Genomic DNA, 21,751 nt, shown 5'->3' with positions numbered 1-21,751 from the left:
TCGGACGCTTAACCGACTGCGCCACCCAGGCGCCCCAAGATTTCATTCTTTTTGATTGCCGAGTAATACTCCATTTTATGTATATATACCACATCTTCTTTATCCATTCATCCATTAATGGACATTTGGGATCTTTCCATACTTTGGATATTGTTGATAGTGCTGATATAAACAGTGGGGGGCATGTGCCCCTTCGAAACAGCGCACCTGTATCCCTTGGATAAATACCTAGCAGTGCAATTGCTGGGTTGTAGGGTAGTTCTATTTTTAGTTTTTTGAGGAACCTCCATACTGTTTTCAACAGTAGTTGCACCAGTTTGCATTCCTACCAACAATGCATGAGGGTTCCTTTTTCTCCACATCCTTGCCAACACTTATTTCTTGTCCTTTTTTATCTTTTTTGGATAAATGTCTATTAACATCCTCTACCCATTTTGTAACTGGATTGTTTATACATGTTCCTTTCTTAACCAGCTATCACCAGGGGAAAAGAAAAAGACTGAGCCAACCCTCCATCTCACTAAGTGTTTTAATGAACATTTGAGAAATAGTAATTTTCTTCTACCACTTGAAGGTTAGAGGAATTGATTATTCATATGTATGTTCTTAGCTCCTCCCTTTAATTATGGGAAAAGTGAAACCTAACTAAATTTCACCTTACCTAAGGGAATATGTCCAGTGTAATTTTAGATTTTTATTATAAAGCTGTGTTGTGGAAGGAGGGATTGGAGACTGAAGATAGATCCCTTTGAAAAAGGTGTGTGGGCTTTGGAGGCTTAGGTTGAAACTGGGTTTTCCCATGTGCATTGTGAATTGCTAGCACCTGTGTGCAACACAACAGTTTTGATATACTTCAATTTTTATATACATCACCCACTAAATGGTGTCCCTGTCTCTTGTTATATATTTGCTTCCCTGCATCCTGCATTTACCTGACTTTTTTCCTGAGATATTCTTTCCTTTGGGTGGTGTACTGCAAAGGCATTAGACCTAGAGCTTGAAGATCAGGATTTGAGTTACCGTTCATGAAATTTAACTTAACATAGAACCATAATTTTCTTATCCGAGAAAAGGGGATAATCAACTAAAAAGATTTTGTAAAACAAAACAAATTCCTGTATAAATGTTAGTTTCTTCTTTTTGTCATTCTTCCTAAAATCTACAATGAATTCTTGTTGCTATGGAATAAAGCTGAAAATCCCTAGTGAGTCTTTGGAGGTCCTATTTTAGGCAAAGAATATTTGGGCTGAGTCCATTCCCTTCCTGTGCATAGTGTGTTCTGCTTCCACTACCCCATGCTTAGCTAATTACTCTTTTGTGCCTTTTCAAATCCCACAATTTTTAAAATCTAAAAATTCTTTGAAGAATTTCCAGGCCTGCATTCCAGAAGAGTTTTCTTCCTAACTGCTTTTTATATAGTTGTATTCTAGTGTCTCAAGTGTTAGATTAAACCATAAGAAACGGCCATTTTTATAGGTAGAAAATGATCTAATAACTGCTGCTTCAAATGTTCCATAGCTATTAAGCACTTCCTTGGATAGTGAGTTTTCTTCTCCAGCATAGAGCTGACTGCTGCTGCTGCTAATTGTTTGGGAAGCCTTTTAAACATTCCAATAGACTTATTTCTTTAAAGCCTGCTATTCTTGAGGATTTTATATGTAAAATTTTGTTAATACAAAGCATTCTACGGTCTATTCGTAGGTTTTCTTTGGTCTATTTCTTCCCATGTAGAGTATGACATGGGGTTTGAGGTCTAGTAGATAAGTACTTCATAAATACTTAATTGCTTCTTTGAATTGGAGGGTTGCTCTATCCACCTATCCTGGGGGCGGGTGTGGTGTGTGTGTGTGTGTGTGTGTGTGTGTGTGTGTGTGTGTGTGTGTGGTAATCTCAACCCCTATTTGTGATACTGCTGTCACTGTAGAATAGCAGTTTGATAGCCTTAGAGCATGGTGACCATCCACCAAAAGACTCATTTTCTGGCTAGTAAATTTATATGGAGTCTTCTAAGGGCAAAAGTACTAAATCATGTTTAATGTTTAGCTTGTATCTGAAGAATTGCCTTTATTCCTTATTAAATCAGGATCTGTTGTTTTCCCTTTATCTGTAGGGTGTTGTTTTTGGTTGCTTTTAAGATTTTTTCCTTTATCTTTAGTTTTCAGAAATTTAATTATCAATGTGTCTTGGCATTGATTTCTTTGAGTATATCCTGTTTGGGGTTTGCTCAGCTTCTTGAATCTCTCTATAGGTTTGTCTCTTGCCAAATTTGGCAAGTTTTCGGCCATTATATTTCCTTGAGTATATTTTCACCTCCGCCCTCTTTCTTATTCCAGGACTGCAATGACACGAATGTAGATTTTTTTGTCATAGTCCCAGAGGTCTCTAAGGCTCTATTCATTTGTTTTCTCTGTGTTGTTCAGGTTGGGTAATTTCTGTTGTTCTTTCTTCCAGTTCATTGATTGTTTCCTCTGTCCCCTCCATTCTGCTGTTGAGCTCCATCCACTGAGCTTTTTATTGCATTTCTTTCTTTCTTTTTTTTTTTTCGCAGCTCAAATTTCAGTTCCACTTGGTTCTTCTTTATAACTTTTATTTATTTTTTTAAATTGAGACGTGTTTGGGGGGCCTGGGTGGCTCGGTTGGTTAAGCGTCTGACTTGAGCTCAGGTCATGATCTCGCGGTCCGTGAGTTCGAGCCCTGTGTTGGGCTCTGTGCTGACAGGTCAGAGCCTGGAGATTCTATGTCTCCCTCTCTCTCTGCCCTCTCCCGTGCTCGCTCGCTCTCTCTCTCTCTCAAAAGTAAATAAATATTAAAAAAAAAATACATTGAGACCTATTCGCTGATAATATTTTTGTTTCAGGCATGTTCATAATGGCTCACTGAAGCATTTTTGTCATGATTATGTTAAAATCTTTGTTAGATCATTCTAACATCTCTGTCCTCTTGGTGTTAACATCTACTTCCCTTTTCACTCAGTTTGAGATTTTGGTTCTAGATTTGAGGGACTTTTTTTTTTTAATTGAAACTTGGATTTTTAAAAATTATGTTATGGATCTTCTTTAAAACTTTGGTTTTACTGTCTTTTTTTGGACACCCTTTTATCAGGGGCAATGAGACAGAGGCATCACTTTGTCACTGTGTGGTGGTGTTAAAAGGTTCCCCAGTTAACCTTCATTGACACCTGAGGTGGGAGGAGCTCCTCATTGCTGTGGTATGGGGGTGGGAGTTGAAGTTCCTACATGGTGGGGATACTCATTTGTGGTGGGCCATGGCTAAAGTCCTGACTTCTCAACAGGCTTCCTCTGACACCCTGGTGGATGTGTTGGTGCTTTGTAACAGTCTTATGAGGATGGAAATCTTAGGCTCCCCACTTGGCCTCTGCTGGAGTGGGTGGGATTGCGGCCTCTGTTTTCTGTGGTGTTTGGCTGGAGTAGAGTGATTATTACTCTGATAAAATTATTACTCTGATAAAAGTTTCCTGTCTTGCTTAGGCTGCCACTTTTCTGCCCCTTTGACTAGAGGGCAGGGTTTTGTTGGGTTTTTTTTCTTTCTTTTTTTTTTTTTTTTGTCTATACCCATCGGTATTTCTGTGCTGCTGGCTTCTCTAGCTCGAAGACTGGATTTATGAGGCAAAAAAGAAAACCCATAAAAACTAGAGAACGCACCACCATGTCCTTCCTTAGGTCGAGCTCTCTCTCTAGCTGTTGCCAACTTTCAGAGTCATTAGGTTTGTTTTATATGCAATATCCTGGGTTTTTAGTTGTACTTATTTATTAGCAGGAGGAATGGGGAAAGGTATGTCTACTCCTATCTTCCTGGAAGCTTACGGCCTCATTTTCTTTTTACAAACACTTGTATAAATATCTTCAAATATCAGTAGTGAATAGAAAATAAATCCTTTTTTTCTTTCTACTAACTCACAGTTTTTTATGCTGAGCCTTAGTTACATATAATGAAATTAAATTATAATTTTTTTCCCTCTTTATTGCAGATTCTGATGCTCACAGTACCACCTCAAGTGCCTCCCCAGCTCAGTCTCCTTGTTATAGTAACCAGTCAGATGATGGCTCAGATACAGAGATGGCTTCTGGCTCTAACAGAACGCCAGTTTTTTCCTTTTTAGATCTCACGTACTGGAAAAGGTAAAAGCAACAAAATATCTCTCTAACCAGCAAACCTTCTTAATTACAGGCGATGGTTTCCCACTTCCTTAGCAGTTAAATGGCATTTGGCATATAGCTGGTAGCACACATGGTTGGAGGTGGATAAGCAAGAATTGAGCCGAGAGCTGTGATTTATGTGCTTTTCCTATTAAAATTGATTTAAAATAAAAATCATGTTAGGGAATGTATGTTTCCTGTAATGGAGTAGACTGGGTATTCTTTCTGACCAACTCTCACTGAAAAAAGTAAAAGCTAGAAATACATATTTTTAAGTCTTTAAAAGTAGCATTGGTAAGTGAGCAAATTAGTAAGGAATAATCAGAGACCAGACCAAATGCTAAGTAAATGTGGAACCCCAAAGTCGAAAAGAGGTAGTAGATTTGGAAAGAGAAAAGCAGCTAAGGATTTTATTTTCTATTTCACAGATTCGAGAAGACTAACAAATTAAAAGTGAGATAGTAAGCATTTATTTTATGATAGAATTCACGCACAGATGATTATATGAAACTATGGAACATGAAAGACAAAATAGTTCTTTAACAGTGAGAAAATAAAGACTATTTTCAAAGGAACAGCACTAAAAGCTGAGTTCTCAGTATGGACAAAGGAAGCGAAAAAATAATAGATTAATATCTTCAGTGGGCCAAGAGGTAGTAACTCTCAACCTAGAATTATATATATATGTGTAGCAAAAATATCCTTTGGGGGGGTGTGCTTGGCTGGCTCGTGGGAAGAGCATGTGACTCTTGAGGTATGGAGTTTGATCCCCACATTGGGTGTAGAGATTACTTAAACAAACTTACCTTTTATGAACAAGGGCATAAGACTTTGACTAGGAAAAAGGTTGAGAATTTGTCATCAGACTGATCCTAAATAACAAAGTTCTACAGGCAGAAAAAGAGATCCTAGATTAAAATTCTGAGAAGGATAGATAAAGTAGCAAATATTTAGGTAAATTTAAACAAATTGCTTAAAATAATAATAGTTGTGGGGGTAAAAACAGAGTTACGAAACAGTAGCATATAAATCAAGGGAATAAAAGGGATAGGAGTTAAGGTATCCTAACATCCTTTGCCTTGTTAAATATAAATATGTTGAATAACTTTGGGACTTGAGTAACTGTGTCCCCACTCATAGAATTAAATAAAAAAAGTGAATACCTCCAGAGTCCAGAAGGAAGGGCAGAAAATGTAAAAATATGCTTAAAAATATACCTAGCAAGGGGCGCCTGGGTGGCGCAGTCGGCTAAGCGTCCGACTTCAGCCAGGTCACGATCTCGCGGTCCGTGAGTTCGAGCCCCGCGTCGGGCTCTGGGCTGATGGCTCGGAGCCTGGAGCCTGTTTCCGATTCTGTGTCTCCCTCTCTCTCTGCCCCTCCCCCGTTCATGCTCTGTCTCTCTCTGTCCCCAAAATAAATAAACGTTGAAAAAAAAAAATTAAAAAAAAAAAAAATATACCTAGCAAAACAAAATGAAAATAGAAACCATGGGTCCAAGAAGACAGTAGAATAAAAATTAGAAAATCTTTATAACTAAAAAAATAACTGAAAAATACCACAAATCAAAACATGGTATGAAATTAAAAAGAATTGGAGGAAAAATTAATGCTTTCAATGCTTAGAAAAGAAAAAACTAAAAATTTGTGAAATGATAAGCATTCAGTTTAAAGATAATGAAGCCCAATACAAGGAAAAATAAAAGCAATGAAGTCCTAAAGATACAAGTAGAAATAAATGGAGTAGAAAACTGGTAAGCAATGAACAGGATCTGTAAAGCTAAGAGTTGGATCTTGAAAAAGACCTGACCAAAAAAATTAGTAGAGATGAAGCAGATAAAAAGAGATCATATTCATAAGCACCTTAGACAAAACAGGGAGATTTATCTATAATTAAGACAAATGTAAAAGACAGTAGGACATTAAAACAACTGTATGCTAGTAAATTTGAACATAGAGATGAAGTGGATACATTAGTAGAAGAAGACAGTTTTCCAAAACTGTCTCAAGACAAAATAGAAAACCTGTATAGTGTTACAATAGAGAAGTTGATTCAGTGGCCAAAGTCTTCTCTCCAAAAATCCCAGGCTCATCTTAGGCACGTTCTCCCGAACAATCAGAAACACATGATTCTGATCTTGCATAATGTTTTCAGATTATGAATAAAAGAGGGCATAGGCCCTAAGCATTCTATGAGGCTAATATATATAACTTTGATACCAAAAGAGTATATCATGACCAGATTGGATTTATTCTAGGGGTGTAAGATTGCTCTAAACATTAAAAGTCAACTGATAGAATTTGCCACACTGACAGTTTGTAAAGGAAGGAAAAAAATGCCTGTCATCTTAGCAGTTCTTTGAAGATGTTTGATATATTTGAATGTTCCTTCAAGGTTTAAAATAAAACCTTTAGTAAATAGGGATAGAAGGGAACTGTATTAATAAATAATTGGCATTTTCGAAGAAACATGAACATGTTTCAATTCCTATATACCAGCCACATAACCTAGAAGAAAAAAATGTTAGACGCACATTGATGTGTACAGCATATTTATGGTAGCAAAAGTCCCATCAAAAGGAGTGTGAATAAATTCACATGGTGGAATACTATACACAAAACGAAATAAAACTTTGACAATGGGTTTGAACCTCAATTAATGTTGAGAAAATTGCAGCAGTAGAGTATGATTCCATACATGTGTTTCTTTTAAATAGGAGATAGTTGAGCAATATATGAAGAGATGTAGACTTGTTTTAAAACTGTGAAGTGTAAAGAAAAAAGGCACTGATAGGCTTAAATTGAAGTTGGAGTGAATGAGATTGGGCAGGATGGGACTGGAGAGAAACATACAGGGGGACTTCACAGGAAATGATTATTCCCTTAGAGTATGTGATCCGTGGGTGTTTGGTAGTCATTTTTAATGCCTATTTGTATATTTGAAACAGTTTACAACTTCAGGAGCAGCCTCTGAAACTGCTGTCTCAGAATGATCCCCACACCTTAATCTTTGATAAGGTTCCAGTGTGGAATTTAAGGGACCTGGGTAATTCCCATTACCCAGTTAATTGGGGTCTCTCTAGGAGCCTTTCAGTTGGAATGTGGTAAGACTGTAAAAGTAGAACCTTTTGATCATGTTGTACTAGTTATAATTATGTAGATTTTTTCTTTTTTTTTGTTTCCTTGTATTGCTAGTTTTCTACCTTATTAATCTATTCCTCTCCCATTTTTTTCTTTTAGACAGAAAATATGTTGTGGGATTATCTATAAAGGCCGTTTTGGAGAAGTTCTCATTGACACACATCTATTCAAGCCTTGCTGCAGCAATAAGAAAGCAGCTGCTGAGAAGCCGGAGGAGCAGGGGCCAGAGCCTCTGCCCATCTCCACTCAGGAGTGGTGACTGAGGTTTAGGTAGAAGGGGAACAAAAAAACGATTTAAATTTTGGAAAGAAAACAAATCAACAAAACCCTCCTATTTTTAACTTGGATACCTGCTATTCTGCCAAAAGACACTTTCTAGAATAGTTTTGAATGGGTTGTTATTTCTCCTCCAGTTCCACAAACTCTGAAGCCAGTGTCTAGCTTACTAAAAGAAAAAAAGTGTACATAATATTTAAGATGCTGAGTATTTCATAGGAAAGCTGAATGCTGCTGTAAAGTGCTCTTTAAGTCTTTTTTTTTTTTTTTTTTAATCCCCTTCTAATGAATGAATCTAGGGGAATTTCAGGGGACAGAGATGGGATTTGTTGTATGATAAACGTATGTAGTTTTAGTCTTTCTATATTGAGAAGCAGTGGTTGGGGCATTTTTAAGATGGCTGGCTATACTTGTTTTCCTTCATGATAATAAATTTGTCATAACTCAGTAACGTGGACTTGCCCCAAGAGGTAGTTGTTAATAATTTAAGGTCTTGCCAAGGTTCTGATGATTCAAACCTGTACTACTGAATATTAAGCAGGACAGACTAAGCTCTCTGGTGCAAATGCCTTGAAGGAGTAGTTTCTAAACATACAGAGAGGTAACTTGAGTGTATATGTTGCATCCTCTGTCACCTCCCTCCATATTCATTTTTGATAAAGATTTTAATCTATATTGAAACTTCTAAAGCAGAATCAAAGCTCCTCTGGGGAAATGTCAAGTTTTAGGATGAGCAATCCTAAATGAAGAGAACCAAAGCATTACCGCATGGTAGAGATCACATTCTATTAAAAATGTTAAATTATCTTTAAAAATGTACAAGTCTTCAGGATGGCACACACAAAAAAACAAAGGTTAATGCTTCTTGGGGCACATTTCTTAGAGGGCTTGCTTAGTGTGTAAATAATTGACTTTTGTTTGTGTTACATGACTGGTGACTTCATTGAAAATCTGCGCAATTCAGTTTTAGCTCTGGATTACTTCAGTTGACCTTTGTGAAGGTTTTGTCTGTGTAGAGTGGTTGTTTGACTGGTTTTAACCTATTAGGGTTTGGGGTTTTTTTTTTTGTTTGTTTTTTTTCCACTCTATATTAAAGTAAAATTCTAAAAGAAAAGAGGTGTGTGTTAATGCTGAGTGGGCTGGTTTAGGTTTGACTTCTTTTAGTCAGGCTTTGTGAACATTGAGATGTTAGATGATGCATCCTGAACATGGAGCTCTTCGATTCCAAAATCTTCATTTGAAGCCTTTTTACTTGAACCCAAACCAAAGTACTGTCATTGCCTGTTTTTTAAACGTTCAGGAATAACCTATCACCGGTTCAGACTTCTCATAATTAGGGAGGATCATTTGCCTACCTTATAATAACATGACTCAGTGCTTATTTTTAAAACTGGATTTTAAAAATTAGTATAAATAACAGTAAGGAGTGAGCCACTTTTTACGGGCACCATATAGTTTTATAATTCTTAATCTAAACTTAAAATTTTATATTTCTTCCTTATGGCAAAAACTACAAGCCACCATGTGCACAGATTACACCGTGAGTTGGGTTGGCTCTCCCACAGCCGCTGAGGTGAATTACAAGAGTCCCAGCCATTATCATCTTCCTCCTGTTGTTTTGAAATGGTTTTTTTTTTTTTTTTTTTTTTTTTTTGTACATTTTGGCTACAGTATTGGTGGTAGAATATACTATAATATGGATCATCTCTACTTCTGTATTTATTTATTTATTACTAGACCTCAACCACAGCCTTCTTTTTCCCCTTCCACCTCTTTGCCTGTAGGATGTACTGTATGTAGTCATGCACTTTGTATTAATATATTAGAAATCTACAAATCTGTTTTGTACTTTTTATACTGTTGGATACTTATAATCAAAACTTTTACTAGGGTGTTGAATAAATTTAGTCTTACTAGAAAATAAAAGAAGATGTTTTGTGGCTTTGTTGAAAAGGTGTTCTTAGGTAAGAATGTTTTTGACCTTCACAGATATGCAGTTTTAACCCTTTCGTATTATAACAAGCCCTGAGAGAAAAAGGCCTCTTTACCAAGAGATACTTTATTTATTTATTTATTTATTTAAAAAAAATTTTTTTTTTTTCAACGTTTATTTATTTTTGGGACAGAGAGAGACAGAGCATGAACGGGGGAGGGGCAGAGAGAGAGGGAGACACAGAATCGGAAACAGGCTCCAGGCTCTGAGCCATCATGAGCCACCAGCCCAGAGCCTGACGCGGGGCTCGAACTCACGGACCGCGAGATCGTGACCTGGCTGAAGTCGGACGCTTAACCGACTGCGCCACCCAGGCGCCCCTACCAAGAGATACTTTAAAAGACGTTTTAATTGACATGCCCAATAATTGACCTAGTAGGTAAGATGATTTTAACAATGAAGGATAAAGTCTCTTCAACGGTTGGTTGGTTGATTTCGTTTCTATTTTATTTTAACTTAATTTTATTACTTTTTAAATGTTTCCAGTGTTTTAAGGTCTGTGTTGTGGTTTTATTATTACTGTCTATGGGCATAGTGGGAATCGTCATTGAGACTTTAAAGAAATTATAAAAATTGGTTATAGGGAAAGCTGGATTTGGGCATTGGGGTCAGACCTGGTCTCTGATGTCTGGCTTTGCCCCTTTATTAGCCATTTGAGTCTCTTTGCATTTGTGAGCTTCCAAACTTCTGTAAAATAATTTACTTTCCAGAATTATTTACTTTATAGAATTATGAGGAATCTAAAGGGATGTATGTAATCCATATCAAAGTTTTAAAAACAGATTGCTTATTAGTTGGGAAAAGTGGATCCTGTGGGCCAAACTTTCTGTACTATTGTTAGGGCTTAAATTTGCTTTGGGATCTTGCAGATGATTTGCCAGTACCTAATTTAGTTAACGGTGAAGTTACCAAGTTACCCTGAAGTTAAGCTCAGGTTGTCAGCAGCATCTGTGTCCTGTGGCTTTAGGATGGAGAGTTCAGATTCCTTATTGGCTGTAGGGCCCCTTGGCTCATTACCACCTGGGTTCTCCTGACTTGGCTGTTTGGTGTATGGAGCCAGCAGGTCTCCAGAGCCAGTTTGCTGGTGAGTCGGAGTGTCCTCAGGTCCTTCCCACATTCTTTTTTTTTTTTTTTTTTTTTTTTTTTTTCAACGTTTATTTATTTTTGGGACAGAGAGAGACAGAGCATGAACGGGGGAGGGGCAGAGAGAGAGGGAGACACAGAATCCCTTCCCACATTCTAATGAAGAGGGTTACACAATGAACACCATGAGGTGAGGGACATCTTAGAGTGTTGCCTGCCACAACACCTCATTTTCTTTTCTAACTTGAAATTGGGCCTCTTTGCCCTACATTACAAGTGCTTTCTGTAGCAAGTACAAAAAAAAAAGAAAAAGTTGCCCTACGGTGGGTCAGGCACTTTTAAACATTGTTTAAACAACTTTGCAAAGTTTAGAAAAAAAACACAAACCTGTTCACAGGTGAGTAAGTAGAGGTGCAAGAAGGTCATGTAACTTAAATAAAATCAACTTTCCTGATTCCAAAGCCTTTGCTGTCTGAATCGGCCCCCGTCTCCGCTGTCTTAACCTGCATTTGGAGGTGGTCACCTTGCTCTCTTGAAGGATGAAAATGGGAGGCAAGTTTTACCCTGGCTGAGAGGTTAGCTGTTAACGGTCTAAATCAGTTGTTCAAGTTTTGTTTCTTAATTTTGATGTACCTATTAATACACTGTCTTTTTGTGTAGAAAATAGTCTTCAGGCAGTTTAGTGAGACAACTGGATATTCTAAAAATAAATGAAGGTGTCCAAAGCTAACTGCTTGCTCTGCAGTGAAGAATGGAAGGTACCCAGGGAGCCTCTTGATCCATCGTCCCTATGACAGCTTCCTAATGCTCCAGATTTAGCATTGTGGTACTTCTGGCAGTCATTTTGTGTGATGTTCAGTGAACTGGGAAAGGGGGGAAAAGCCAAATTGGATCAAAGATAATTTCACAGACTCATGTTCTCAAAGGGATCTGAGGGTTCTAACAGTTTCTCGAGCTGTGGAGTTTGGTTACTCATTGTGATCATGAGAATGCTTTAGTTTTCAGATATCTTGCACCCTGGTTAGAAACTGCTTGGTACTGTATGCTGGGTTAGGGAGTCTTGGACATACATAGTTGCAGGCTTTAGTCTGAAAGAGCCTAATCTTTCAGTTTAGAGAACTGAAGAGATTTTGGCAAAGCCTGTCCTTTTGTCTCAGTGCTTGAAAGGGGAAAAATCATTTACTCCATTGTAAAACTTCAGTTCTCTATACTTAACAGCTTACTAGCTTTAACATTATCCATGGTTTTTGCTTCTGCATTTTTGTAATGACAAGAAAGAGTGGTGGTTTTTAAAAAAATTTTTTTTAAGTTTATTTACTCATTTTGAGAGAGACATCATGAGTGAGGGAGGGGCAGGGAGAGAGGAAGAGAGAGAGAGAGAATCAATCCCAAGCAGGCTGCACACCGTCAGCACAGAGCCTGACGTGTGGCTCGAACTCACAAAACCATGAGATCGTGACCTGAGCTGAAATTGAGAGTCAAGTGCTTAACTGACTGAGCCACCCAGGTGCCCCAAGAGTATTTTTTTTTAACATGAAATTTATTTCCATACAAGGAGTGGTTGTTTTAAATATCAAAAAGTAAGTCTCAAAAATCTCAAGATTACTCAGCAAGTAATTGGTATGATTAAAATAGGAGCCTGAACAATTATGCATCCCTCCCCGCCTTTAAGGTAACAAGTGTATTCTTTACCTACAACTGCCTTTATAATCCACTCCATTGTTGGTTCTGTCCCCACCACTCCACGGATCACTGATGGCTTTCCCATGGGGAATTCTCCAAAGCCCTCATTTTTTTCATCCAGCCTCTCAACAGCACTTGATGTAATGGATACGTTCTTTTTTGAAACATTCTTGGCTAATAACTACAGCTGCTACATTCTCCTACCTCGGATGCTCAATTGGCCAGGGTCATCTTCGGCCCTCTTCCCAGACCATCTCCATTCCTACAATCCCATGCACTATGTAAAATATGCAGGCATCTTCCAAGTCTATCTCCAGAGCTTTTTATCAATCAGGGTGCTGGCAGGAAATAGATGACTTACTGCAATTGGAATAATTTAAGGAAACTTTAGTAAAGGGACTTTACAAAACTGTGTGCACAGGGTAAGGAAACCCCAGGGGGGAATGCAGTTCTCAGGCCCGGTTGCACTGGGACTGGTAATGGTGCTGTTACCACCTTTAGGTCTGAAAGGTTGAGGGGGAGGAGTGGTAAGTGGAACCAGGAGATGGGCTATGTAGAAAGGGTGTGAAGTTGTGGAAGGCACCAGAATAAATACATAACAGGAGCACAATACATATTTATTGGTTATAATTTTGTAGTTTCAGAAGTTGTTCAGAGTTGAGTTTATGCTATTGTTCTTGCTGAATATCAAGAATTTAAAATATATTTAAACTTGAAAGGGCAGTACGAGAGTATAGCCTCTCCCTAGATCCACCAGTTGTTAACATTTTACCACATGTATTTTATCTAATTTGTCTTGCTGAATCATTTGAGAGTAAGTTGTGACAAAACGGCACTTCCTCCCTGTATACTTATTCATCTCCTGTATTCATGTCCTTGGAATAAGAATTTTATACATGAAGCCACAATGCCATTGCTCCACCGGAGACAATTAACAATAAATGAATAACATCTAACATAGATTTGTAGGAGATAAATTGCCCCTGTTGTTCCAGAATATCTTATTAAACTTTTTCCTCATCCAGGATCTAGCCAATGAGGTTTTTGTATACATTTTAATCTGCTAAGTCCTCTGCGTTCCCCCCGCCCCCCACCACGACATTGAACTTTTTGAAGTGTCCAAGTCCATTATACAATGTCCCATATCCTGGATATTTTTCTGACTTTTTTAGTAGATTTGGGTTATACTTTTTGGTAGGAGTATAACAGGCTGTGTGGTTATCTCTTACTGTATCATGAAGATGTACACAGTGTTAACTTGGCACTGTTTGGTGATGCTAAGATTGGTCATTTGGTTAAGAAGATGACTGCCAGATTTTTCCATTTTAATATACATTTTATTTTCCTTTTGTAAATGAGCAGTCTGTGGGGTGGTACTGTGAGTTTTTTATTCAGTGTTTATTTTTGAGAAAGTACGTGTCACTAGTGGGAAAGGGGCAGAGAGAGAGGGAAGACAGGATTCAAAGTGGGCTCTGTGCGGACAGCAGAGAGCCCCATGTGGGGCTCAACCACACAAGCCATGAAGTCATGCATGACCTGAGTAGAAACCTTGACCTTAATCAGTCAACTGAGCCACCCAGGCACCCTGTACTGTGAGACTTAAAAAAAAAATTTTTTTTTAAGTTTATTTTTGAGAGACAGAGAAAGCGCTAGTTGGGGAGGGACAGAGAGAGGGAGAGAGAATCCCAAGCAAGCTCCGTGCCACCAGCACAAAGCACCACACAGGGGCTCGAACCCACAGAATTGTGAGATCATGACCTGAGCCAAAACCAAGAGTCGGATGCCTAACCAGCTGAGCCACCCAGGTGCCTGGAGACTTTTCAAACAAACTTTCAAGTATTCATTGAGCACCTATGTCCCAAGACCCTATTAAATATCCTAAATAGTTCCTTACACTTGAGAAGTCATGCAATCCTTAAGTCCTTTGAGGATCTTAGCTCACTGAAGGTGTTGTGCTTATTCTTGCCCTTTAGTTGCATTTAACTTTTATTTTCTTGGTTTTTCTGTGGTTTTCATTCAGAAGTAAAGATGTGCATGGTGTGTAGGGGCTATGTTTGGCACACGAGCTTATTAGTAAATATCACCAGGACATAGATGAATAAACAATGGAATTAGAGGCTGAAGACTTGAATTCAAATCTTGATTTTGGTGCTTTCTGGCTATAGGATCTCAGATCATTTCTCTGAGCTCATTTGTTCCTCTGTAAATTGGAGGAAATATAGCAGAATTTCAGTAAGAATAAAATGAGAGAATGCATCATAAAAGTCCTGGCCCCATGTACAGTGGAAGGTTTGTGCCATCATTTGTTATTTTAATCTTTGAGGTCTAAGTGGATACAATAGGAATGAAAACTTTTTATCATCTATAGTTATGGTGAACACAGGAAAGGTCTTAAACATTGCACATCAAGACACCTACCCCTTCAAAAAAATCTCTATAAAGCTTTCTTAAGTTTCAGTGCTTAAAGGAGAAAATGTATTCGCTACAAGATTATTATGCTTTGGCAGCCCATGAATCCCAGGATTGAGAAAGTGTATAGAGGGCATGAAGTGGTGCCAGATATACAGTAATTAAGCTGTGCAAAAGTGTGCTGAAATGCAGGGAGTGGCCAAGATAGGCTCTCGGGATGATTTTTGAAGGGTAAAATTTGGCTGTGTTTAACAGTGGAACCAATTCATAAAACATGCTGAAATAATACGGCATACCTCTTAGCCTCGAGGCCCAAATCTGAACAGTTTAAGCCAGGCCAGTTGCCTGCTTCCACTAGCCTCGCCTGCTGGAATAACTCCAAGGGAGTACCGTTCACATTGTAACCAAAATGCTGCCCTCTTCCCCTGGTTACTCTGCTGCCCAAGACCATGGCACTGGAGTGCAGAATTTCAGAGCTGCTTTAAGCTCCTGCAGCTCAAGACTCTGCTTCTTAAAACTCTGCATTAGACAGATGTCAGACTTCTTTGTAATCCTTTCTTTTCCAAATAAGCCAGTGATGAGGGAGGAAGGCAGTAGGGAGGTGTTTGGCTGTTTCTAGAGCATCCTGGGGGTGTCAGTCTGTCAATTGGTAGAAGGAAGAAACCTGTCATAGTTAAAAATTATAATTTTCATTTTTTTTCTGAAGCACTAAAGCCATTCCTATATCCCTACTAAACTATGAATTATTGAGGAGGCTGCCATATAGAACTGCCAGGAAGAACTAAGCCCTTTACTATTATTTTAACCAGCTTTCCTATCCTGGCCATATAGTTCCCCTTATCATATCAAGGTCCACGGGGTGATGCTAGTCACACATAATACTCTGAGGCTGTTTTAGGATCATCCAGTTTTGTATGCTCATTTTACAAATGAAGAAATTTGCCTGTGGCACCTGGGTCACTCAGTAGGTTGAGTGTCTTGACTTTGGCTCAGATCATGATCTCACAGTTCATGGGTTCGAGCCCCGTGTCGGGCTTTGTGCTGACAGCTCAGAGCTTGGAGCCTGCTTCAGATTCCATGTCTCCCTCTCTCCCCGTCCCCTGCTCACACTTTCCTCTCAATAATAAACATTGTTAAAAGAAAAAAATTTGCCTAATGGTCACCAATGTAGTTAGTTATTGGAACTAAGACTGGAGTTAATCCATTGCATCATCCATAGCTAAGTAGTCACTCAGGTTAAATGTAAGCCTTAGTAAGATTTAAAATGTTTGAAGAATCTATTTGTAGATTCTAGATCTATTTTACCAAGACAGTTTTTTTTTAAAATGTTTATTTTGAGAGAGGGGTAGGAAGGGGCAGGGAGGGAGAGAGAGAGAGAGAGAGAGAGAGAGAGAGAGAGAGAGAGAGAATCCCAAGCAGGCTCTGTGCCACCTAGGTGCCCCACCCAAGACAATTTTCATCTTTAATAAGAACTCAAAGCCAGCCCTACTGTTTTCTGCAATTAATTTTAAATTATTATAAGGGAGAAAGAAAGTTCTCCTTCTCTACATGTCTTTGTCCTAGAAGACTGCCATTTCTATTTATTTTTGTCTCATTCTTTTTTGTATTGATGTATAATTGACATGCAGTGTAGTGGTTTCAGGTGTACAACACAAGGATTCGATATTTCTAAAGATTGCAAAATGATCACCACAGTAAGTCTAGGTAACATCTGTCACCCTTCATAGTTACAAGAATTTTTTTCTTCTGATAAATTTTAATATGTGTTATGTTTTATAGTACACATAATATCAGCACAGTGCTACATGTGTGTAATATGTAAAAATGAAACAGAGGTACATACTCATTTTTTTTTTACTAATGAAAACTAAAAAGATGAGAAAGGTTTAGGGAGTTGTGTGCTTCTCTATGTGTATTACATGTCAATAAGAAGTTTAAAAGTATTTGAAGATGAGTGCTCTGGAAACCATAGAGCCATGGAAGGTTGGGGGTGAGGGCTGTTTATTTTCAAGTCCAAGAGACACTTCATGAAAGTAGGTTTGTGGACCTTTCCTAGATTTGAGGAAGGAGGAATGACAGTTGCCAGAACTGTTTTATAATACATGCTTATCAAATGGTTGTTTCTTCTCCCTTCCCTTTATCACGTAGAATTGTGTGTTTTTCAGAATGGGACATCCTGCAGGAGTAAAGTTATTAAGCATACCGTCTCATCAGTGGAAAGGAAACAAAAGCCTGGCTTTACCTGGGGACTTCTAGTTTCTGCCTTTGCCATTCAATTGGATACCTACAATTCTTAGCCCCAGATTATTTTTTCTTAATCGTGTTGAAACATTGTAAAAATTAGTGGGAATGACCAAACTGGCTTATTCATTCATTTAGGCCAGAACAGAAAAAAAAAAAAAAAATTGCTACTTGCAGAAGTTTTTAAGGAAGATTGAGAGTGAAGGGTAGAAATAAGTTACTTAGATTTAGCAGTTGTAAAAATGAAGGTCTACGGCTGCCCTAATATGACAGGTATAGAAAAGTATGAGGGAATAGTAGAAAGAGGTTCTCTTGGAATAGAATCAAGTCAGAATATTTTGGGAGAAATTATTAGTGGATGATAGAAACCAAGAGTGCTGTTTCAAGGAAACTGAATGTGATTCTGTAATTAAGCAATAAAATAGATGTTGCGACGTGTCCGAAATTTATATTCAATCATCTATTTAATAAATAATAAGTGCTTATTCCGTGCAGATGCTGAACTAGACTCTGGGAATATTGTGTATTGCACAGTATTCCTGCTCTCAAGTGCCTCACAGTCTTGGAAACTAAACAGTAAGAAATATTAAGACAGGGATTAGTACAGGATGCTATAGTAGCCACATGGGAAGGGTTTCTAAACCAGTCCCACTGGTTTAGAGGAAAGTATTAAGTTACCATGGAACATTTTGTGCCAGGCCCTGTGCTAAGCACTTTTAAAAATCACACTGGCTCTGAGGCACCTGGCTGGCTCAGTGGGAAGAGCATGTGACTCTTGATCACGTGGTTGTGAGTTGAAGCCCACATAGGGTGTAGAGATTACTTTCAAAAAAAAAAAAACCTAAAAAAAAAAAAAAAAAAACAATAATCACACTGGCTTTTATTTATTTTTTTTTTTAAAGTTTATTTATCTTTTTTAGTAATCTCTACACCCAACACGGGGCTTGAACTCACGACCCAGAGATCAAGAGTTACATGTCTTCCCTCTGAGCCAGCCAGCCAGGCACCCCTAAAAATCACACTGGATTTTATTTTATTTTTAATGTTTATTTATTTTTGAGAGACAGAGACAGAGAGAGAGAGACAGAATGCAAGCAGAGGGGCAGAGAGAGAGGGAGACACAGAATCTGAAGCAGGATCCAGGCTCTGAGCTGTTGGCACAGAGCCCGATGCAGGGCTTAAACTCACGAACTCTCAGATCATGACCTGAGCTGAAGTCGGATGCTTACCCAACTGAGCCACTCAGGAGCCCTCGCACTGGCTCTTAAATTCTACTGTTATCCTCATTTTACAGATGAGAAAACAGAGGCTTGGAAAGTCCAACTGGTAAGAAACAATTTCGATGCCAATACCAAAAATTCTGTAAGTAGAAATCTGAAAAACTAAAAAATAATTTGAAAAGCTTTTATAGAGAAAAGAAACATGTTAACCCCCCAAAATTTAAGCTTCCTTAGGTGCATTTATTTTCAAACTTTTCATCAAAGTAAAATACCTGAAAAGAAGGGCACTGTCTTAAATGTAAAGCTCAATGACTTTTGATAACTGAGCATACCGTGTAACTTGTGTCCAGTTTAAGAAACATAGCATTACCAGTTTTTCAGAAGCCCCCTGTGCTCCTTCCTAGTCACTGCCTTCCCCTGACTTCCAACAGTATAGATTAATTTTGCCTGTTTTTGTACTTTATATAAATGGAATTGGATAGCACGTATTCTTTTCTATCTGGCTTTTTTTGCTAAACCTTGTTTGTGAGATTCATCTATGTTGTTGCAATAGTTTTAGATCACTCATTTTCCTTACAGTGTAATACTTCATCATCTGAATGTACATTAACTTTTTCTTAGATAGCTGGGTAGCTTTGATGAACATTGCAGTACGTGTCTTCTAGTGAACATATAGATGCACTTCTGTTGGGTATATAGTAGGAGTGGAATTAATGTATCATACGATATGCATATGTTCACCTTTCAGAGATATTGGCAAATGCTTTCCCTAGGTGTGTATACCATTTTGTACTCCACCAGAAGTGTATGAGTATTCCATTTGTTCCATATCCTTGCCAACAATTGGTATTTAGCATCTTATCATTTTCGTCATTCTGGCCACATGTTAGCTTTAATCGACATATCCTTGATGACTGATGAGTTGAGCACTTTCCAGATGTGTTTTGGACATTTGTATATCCTCTAATGACATATCTGCAATGTCTTCTCTTTTTCTATTTGATTGTCTTTTAAAAAAATTTTTTTTTCTTTTTTTTCAACGTTTTTTTAATTTATTTTTGGGACAGAGAGAGACAGAGCATGAACGGGGGAGGGGCAGAGAGAGAGGGAGACACAGAATCGGAAACAGGCTCCAGGCTCTTAGCCATCAGCCCAGCGCCTGACGCGGGGCTCGAACTCACGGACCGTGAGATCGTGACCTGGCTGAAGTCGGCCGCTTAACCGACTGCGCCACCCAGGCGCCTCTGATTGTCTTTTTAAAAATTGATTTGTAAGAGGTGTGTGTGTGTGTGTGTGTGTGTGTGTGTGTGTGTGTGTGTGTACATATATGTATTGCAAATATTTTCTACCACTCTGTAGGTTGCCTTTTAGATCTCTTAATGGTATCTTTCTTTTTTTTTTTTTTTTAATTTTTTTTTAACGTTTATTTATTTTTGAGACAGAGAGAGACAAAGCATGAACGGGGGAGGGTCAGAGAGAGAGGGAGACACAGAATCTGAAACAGGCTCCAGGCTCTGAGCTGTCAGCACAGAGCCCGACGCGGGGCTCGAACTCACGGACCGCGAGATCATGACCTGAGCCGAAGTTGGCCGCCCAACCGACTGAGCCACCCAGGCGCCCCTTAATGGTATCTTTCGAATGTTCTTAATTTAATTCGTGTAGGGAGGTGTGCCTGGCTTGGTCAGTTCCAGGTTTAGAGGAACTGAGACCTAAGAACTATTGAGTTTTTTTTTTTTTTTTTAAGTTTTTATTTTTATTTATTTTGAGAGACACAGGGAGAGAGAGAGCAAGCGGAGGAGAGGCAGAGAGAGGGAGACAGAATCCCAAGCAGGCTCCACACTATCAGCACAGAGCCTGACGTGGGGCTCGAACCCATGAACCATGAAATCATGACCTGAGCTAAAGTCAAAGAGTCAGACCCTTAACTGACTGAGCCACCCAGGTAGAACTGTTGAGGTTTGTTTTGTTGTTATTGTTTTTTGTTTTGTTTTGTTTTTTGTGGGTTTTTTTTGAACTGTTGACTTTTTTCCCAAGAATTTTTTTTTTAATGTTTATTTATTTTTGAGAGAGAGAGACACAGAGTGTGAGCAGGGAGGGACAGAGAGAGAAGGAAACACTGAATCTGAAGCAGGCTCCAGACTCTGAGCTATTAGCACAGAGCCCGATGTGGGGCTCGAACTCACAAACCTCAAGATCATGACCCAAAGTTGGACACTTAACTGACTGAGCCACCCAGGTGTCCCGTGTTGGGTTTTTATAGTAATTCCAAATTCTTTCAAATACATAACTAGGGTAGGAATACTGTGGGTTTTTTCCCCCACCTTTACTGAGGTATAATTGACAAGTAGCATTGTAAGATATTTAAAATAGACAATGTTATATATATATATATATATATATATATATATATATATATATATATATGTATATACATATATACATACATTATACATTATATAAAAGTGTTTTATATAGTATATATATTTATATTATATATATATTATTTACATATATATTATATATATGTCATTTATTTATATATATATAAAAGGACTCCCCAATTGATTAATTAACATAGATCATCTTCATTTTAATACAAACTACTTTATCATCTTTTTCTTTCATGGTTATTTTGTTTAAGTCCTGTTTGAGAAATCTTTGCTACAAGGTATCCTGTGAAATGGACATTATTTGTAATGGAAAAGGAGGCTTGCCATTGATTGGAAGTAGGGGGAAAACAGTATCATGTGAAGTGGTCTCTCTCCAGTCAAAGGAGGTCAGAAAGCAGCACTGCTTGGGATTTAAAGGGTCTGAAGTGAAGCTGCAAAGTGCACTCTACAGAAAATACTGCCCACTTGACCCTTGTGCATATTCCCGGTATTAGCCTCGCCAGACGGCTTAGAGAACCAAGCTGCTTGATTTTTACTCATCTGAGCAAGAGAGCTTTTAGACCTTAACTACGTTTATTTTTAAACTATAAAAAAAGTTTGAGTGGGGAGAGGGGGAGAGAGAGAATCTGAAGTGGGCTCTGTGCTGAGAGCAGAGAGCCCGATGTGGGGCTCGAACTCATGACCCATGAGATCATGACCTGAGACAAAGTCAGATGCTTAACCAACTGAGCCATCCAGGCGCCCTAACCTTAACTTTCTTTAAAGCCCACATTTTAGTTATTTATTTTTTCACATTGTGAGAGAACTCAGTTATTACTTGGTTAGATACAGGTTTCTACTTCTGTTGATTTAAAAATATATATGTAGGTATTAGGTGCATAAGTTCACACAGTTTTTCTTTTTTAATTTTTTTTTTTTAACATTTATTTATTTTTGAGACAGAGAGAGAGAGAGCATGAACAGGGGAGGGTCAGAAGAAGAGGGAGACACAGAATCTGAAACAGGCTCCAGGCTCTGAGCCATCAGCCCAGAGCCTGACGCGGGGCTCGAACTCACGGACCACGAGATCGTGACCTGGCTGAAGTCCGACGCTTAACCGACTGAGCCACCCAGGCGCCCCCACACAGTTTTTCTTGACTGCTGATATTCTCCTCAGGTTATG

The 21,751-nt window shown here is 38.4% G+C and overlaps 1 protein-coding gene across 4 annotated transcripts in view; it reads left to right on the top strand.

Annotated features, from left to right (window-relative positions):
- The window catches only part of SINHCAF (SIN3-HDAC complex associated factor), a 31,559-nt gene extending 22,875 nt beyond the window's left edge, over positions 1–8,684 (top strand). For all 4 annotated transcript variants that reach the window (XM_045463537.1, XM_045463540.1, XM_045463538.1 and 1 more), the window contains exons 5-6: positions 3,989–4,139; positions 7,394–8,684. In XM_045463537.1, the coding sequence (XP_045319493.1) occupies positions 3,989–4,139; positions 7,394–7,553 (311 nt within the window). In that variant the 3' untranslated portion in view covers positions 7,554–8,684. The remainder of the gene's footprint in view (positions 1–3,988; positions 4,140–7,393) is intronic.
- Positions 8,685–21,751: the final 13,067 nt, after the last annotated feature.

The sequence above is a fragment of the Leopardus geoffroyi genome, chromosome B4, assembly GCF_018350155.1.
Source record: "Leopardus geoffroyi isolate Oge1 chromosome B4, O.geoffroyi_Oge1_pat1.0, whole genome shotgun sequence".
NCBI classification, from domain to species: domain Eukaryota; kingdom Metazoa; phylum Chordata; class Mammalia; order Carnivora; family Felidae; genus Leopardus; species Leopardus geoffroyi.
The sequence above is the reverse complement of the archived record's forward strand: the minus strand, read 5'-3'. Positions and strand labels throughout refer to the sequence as shown.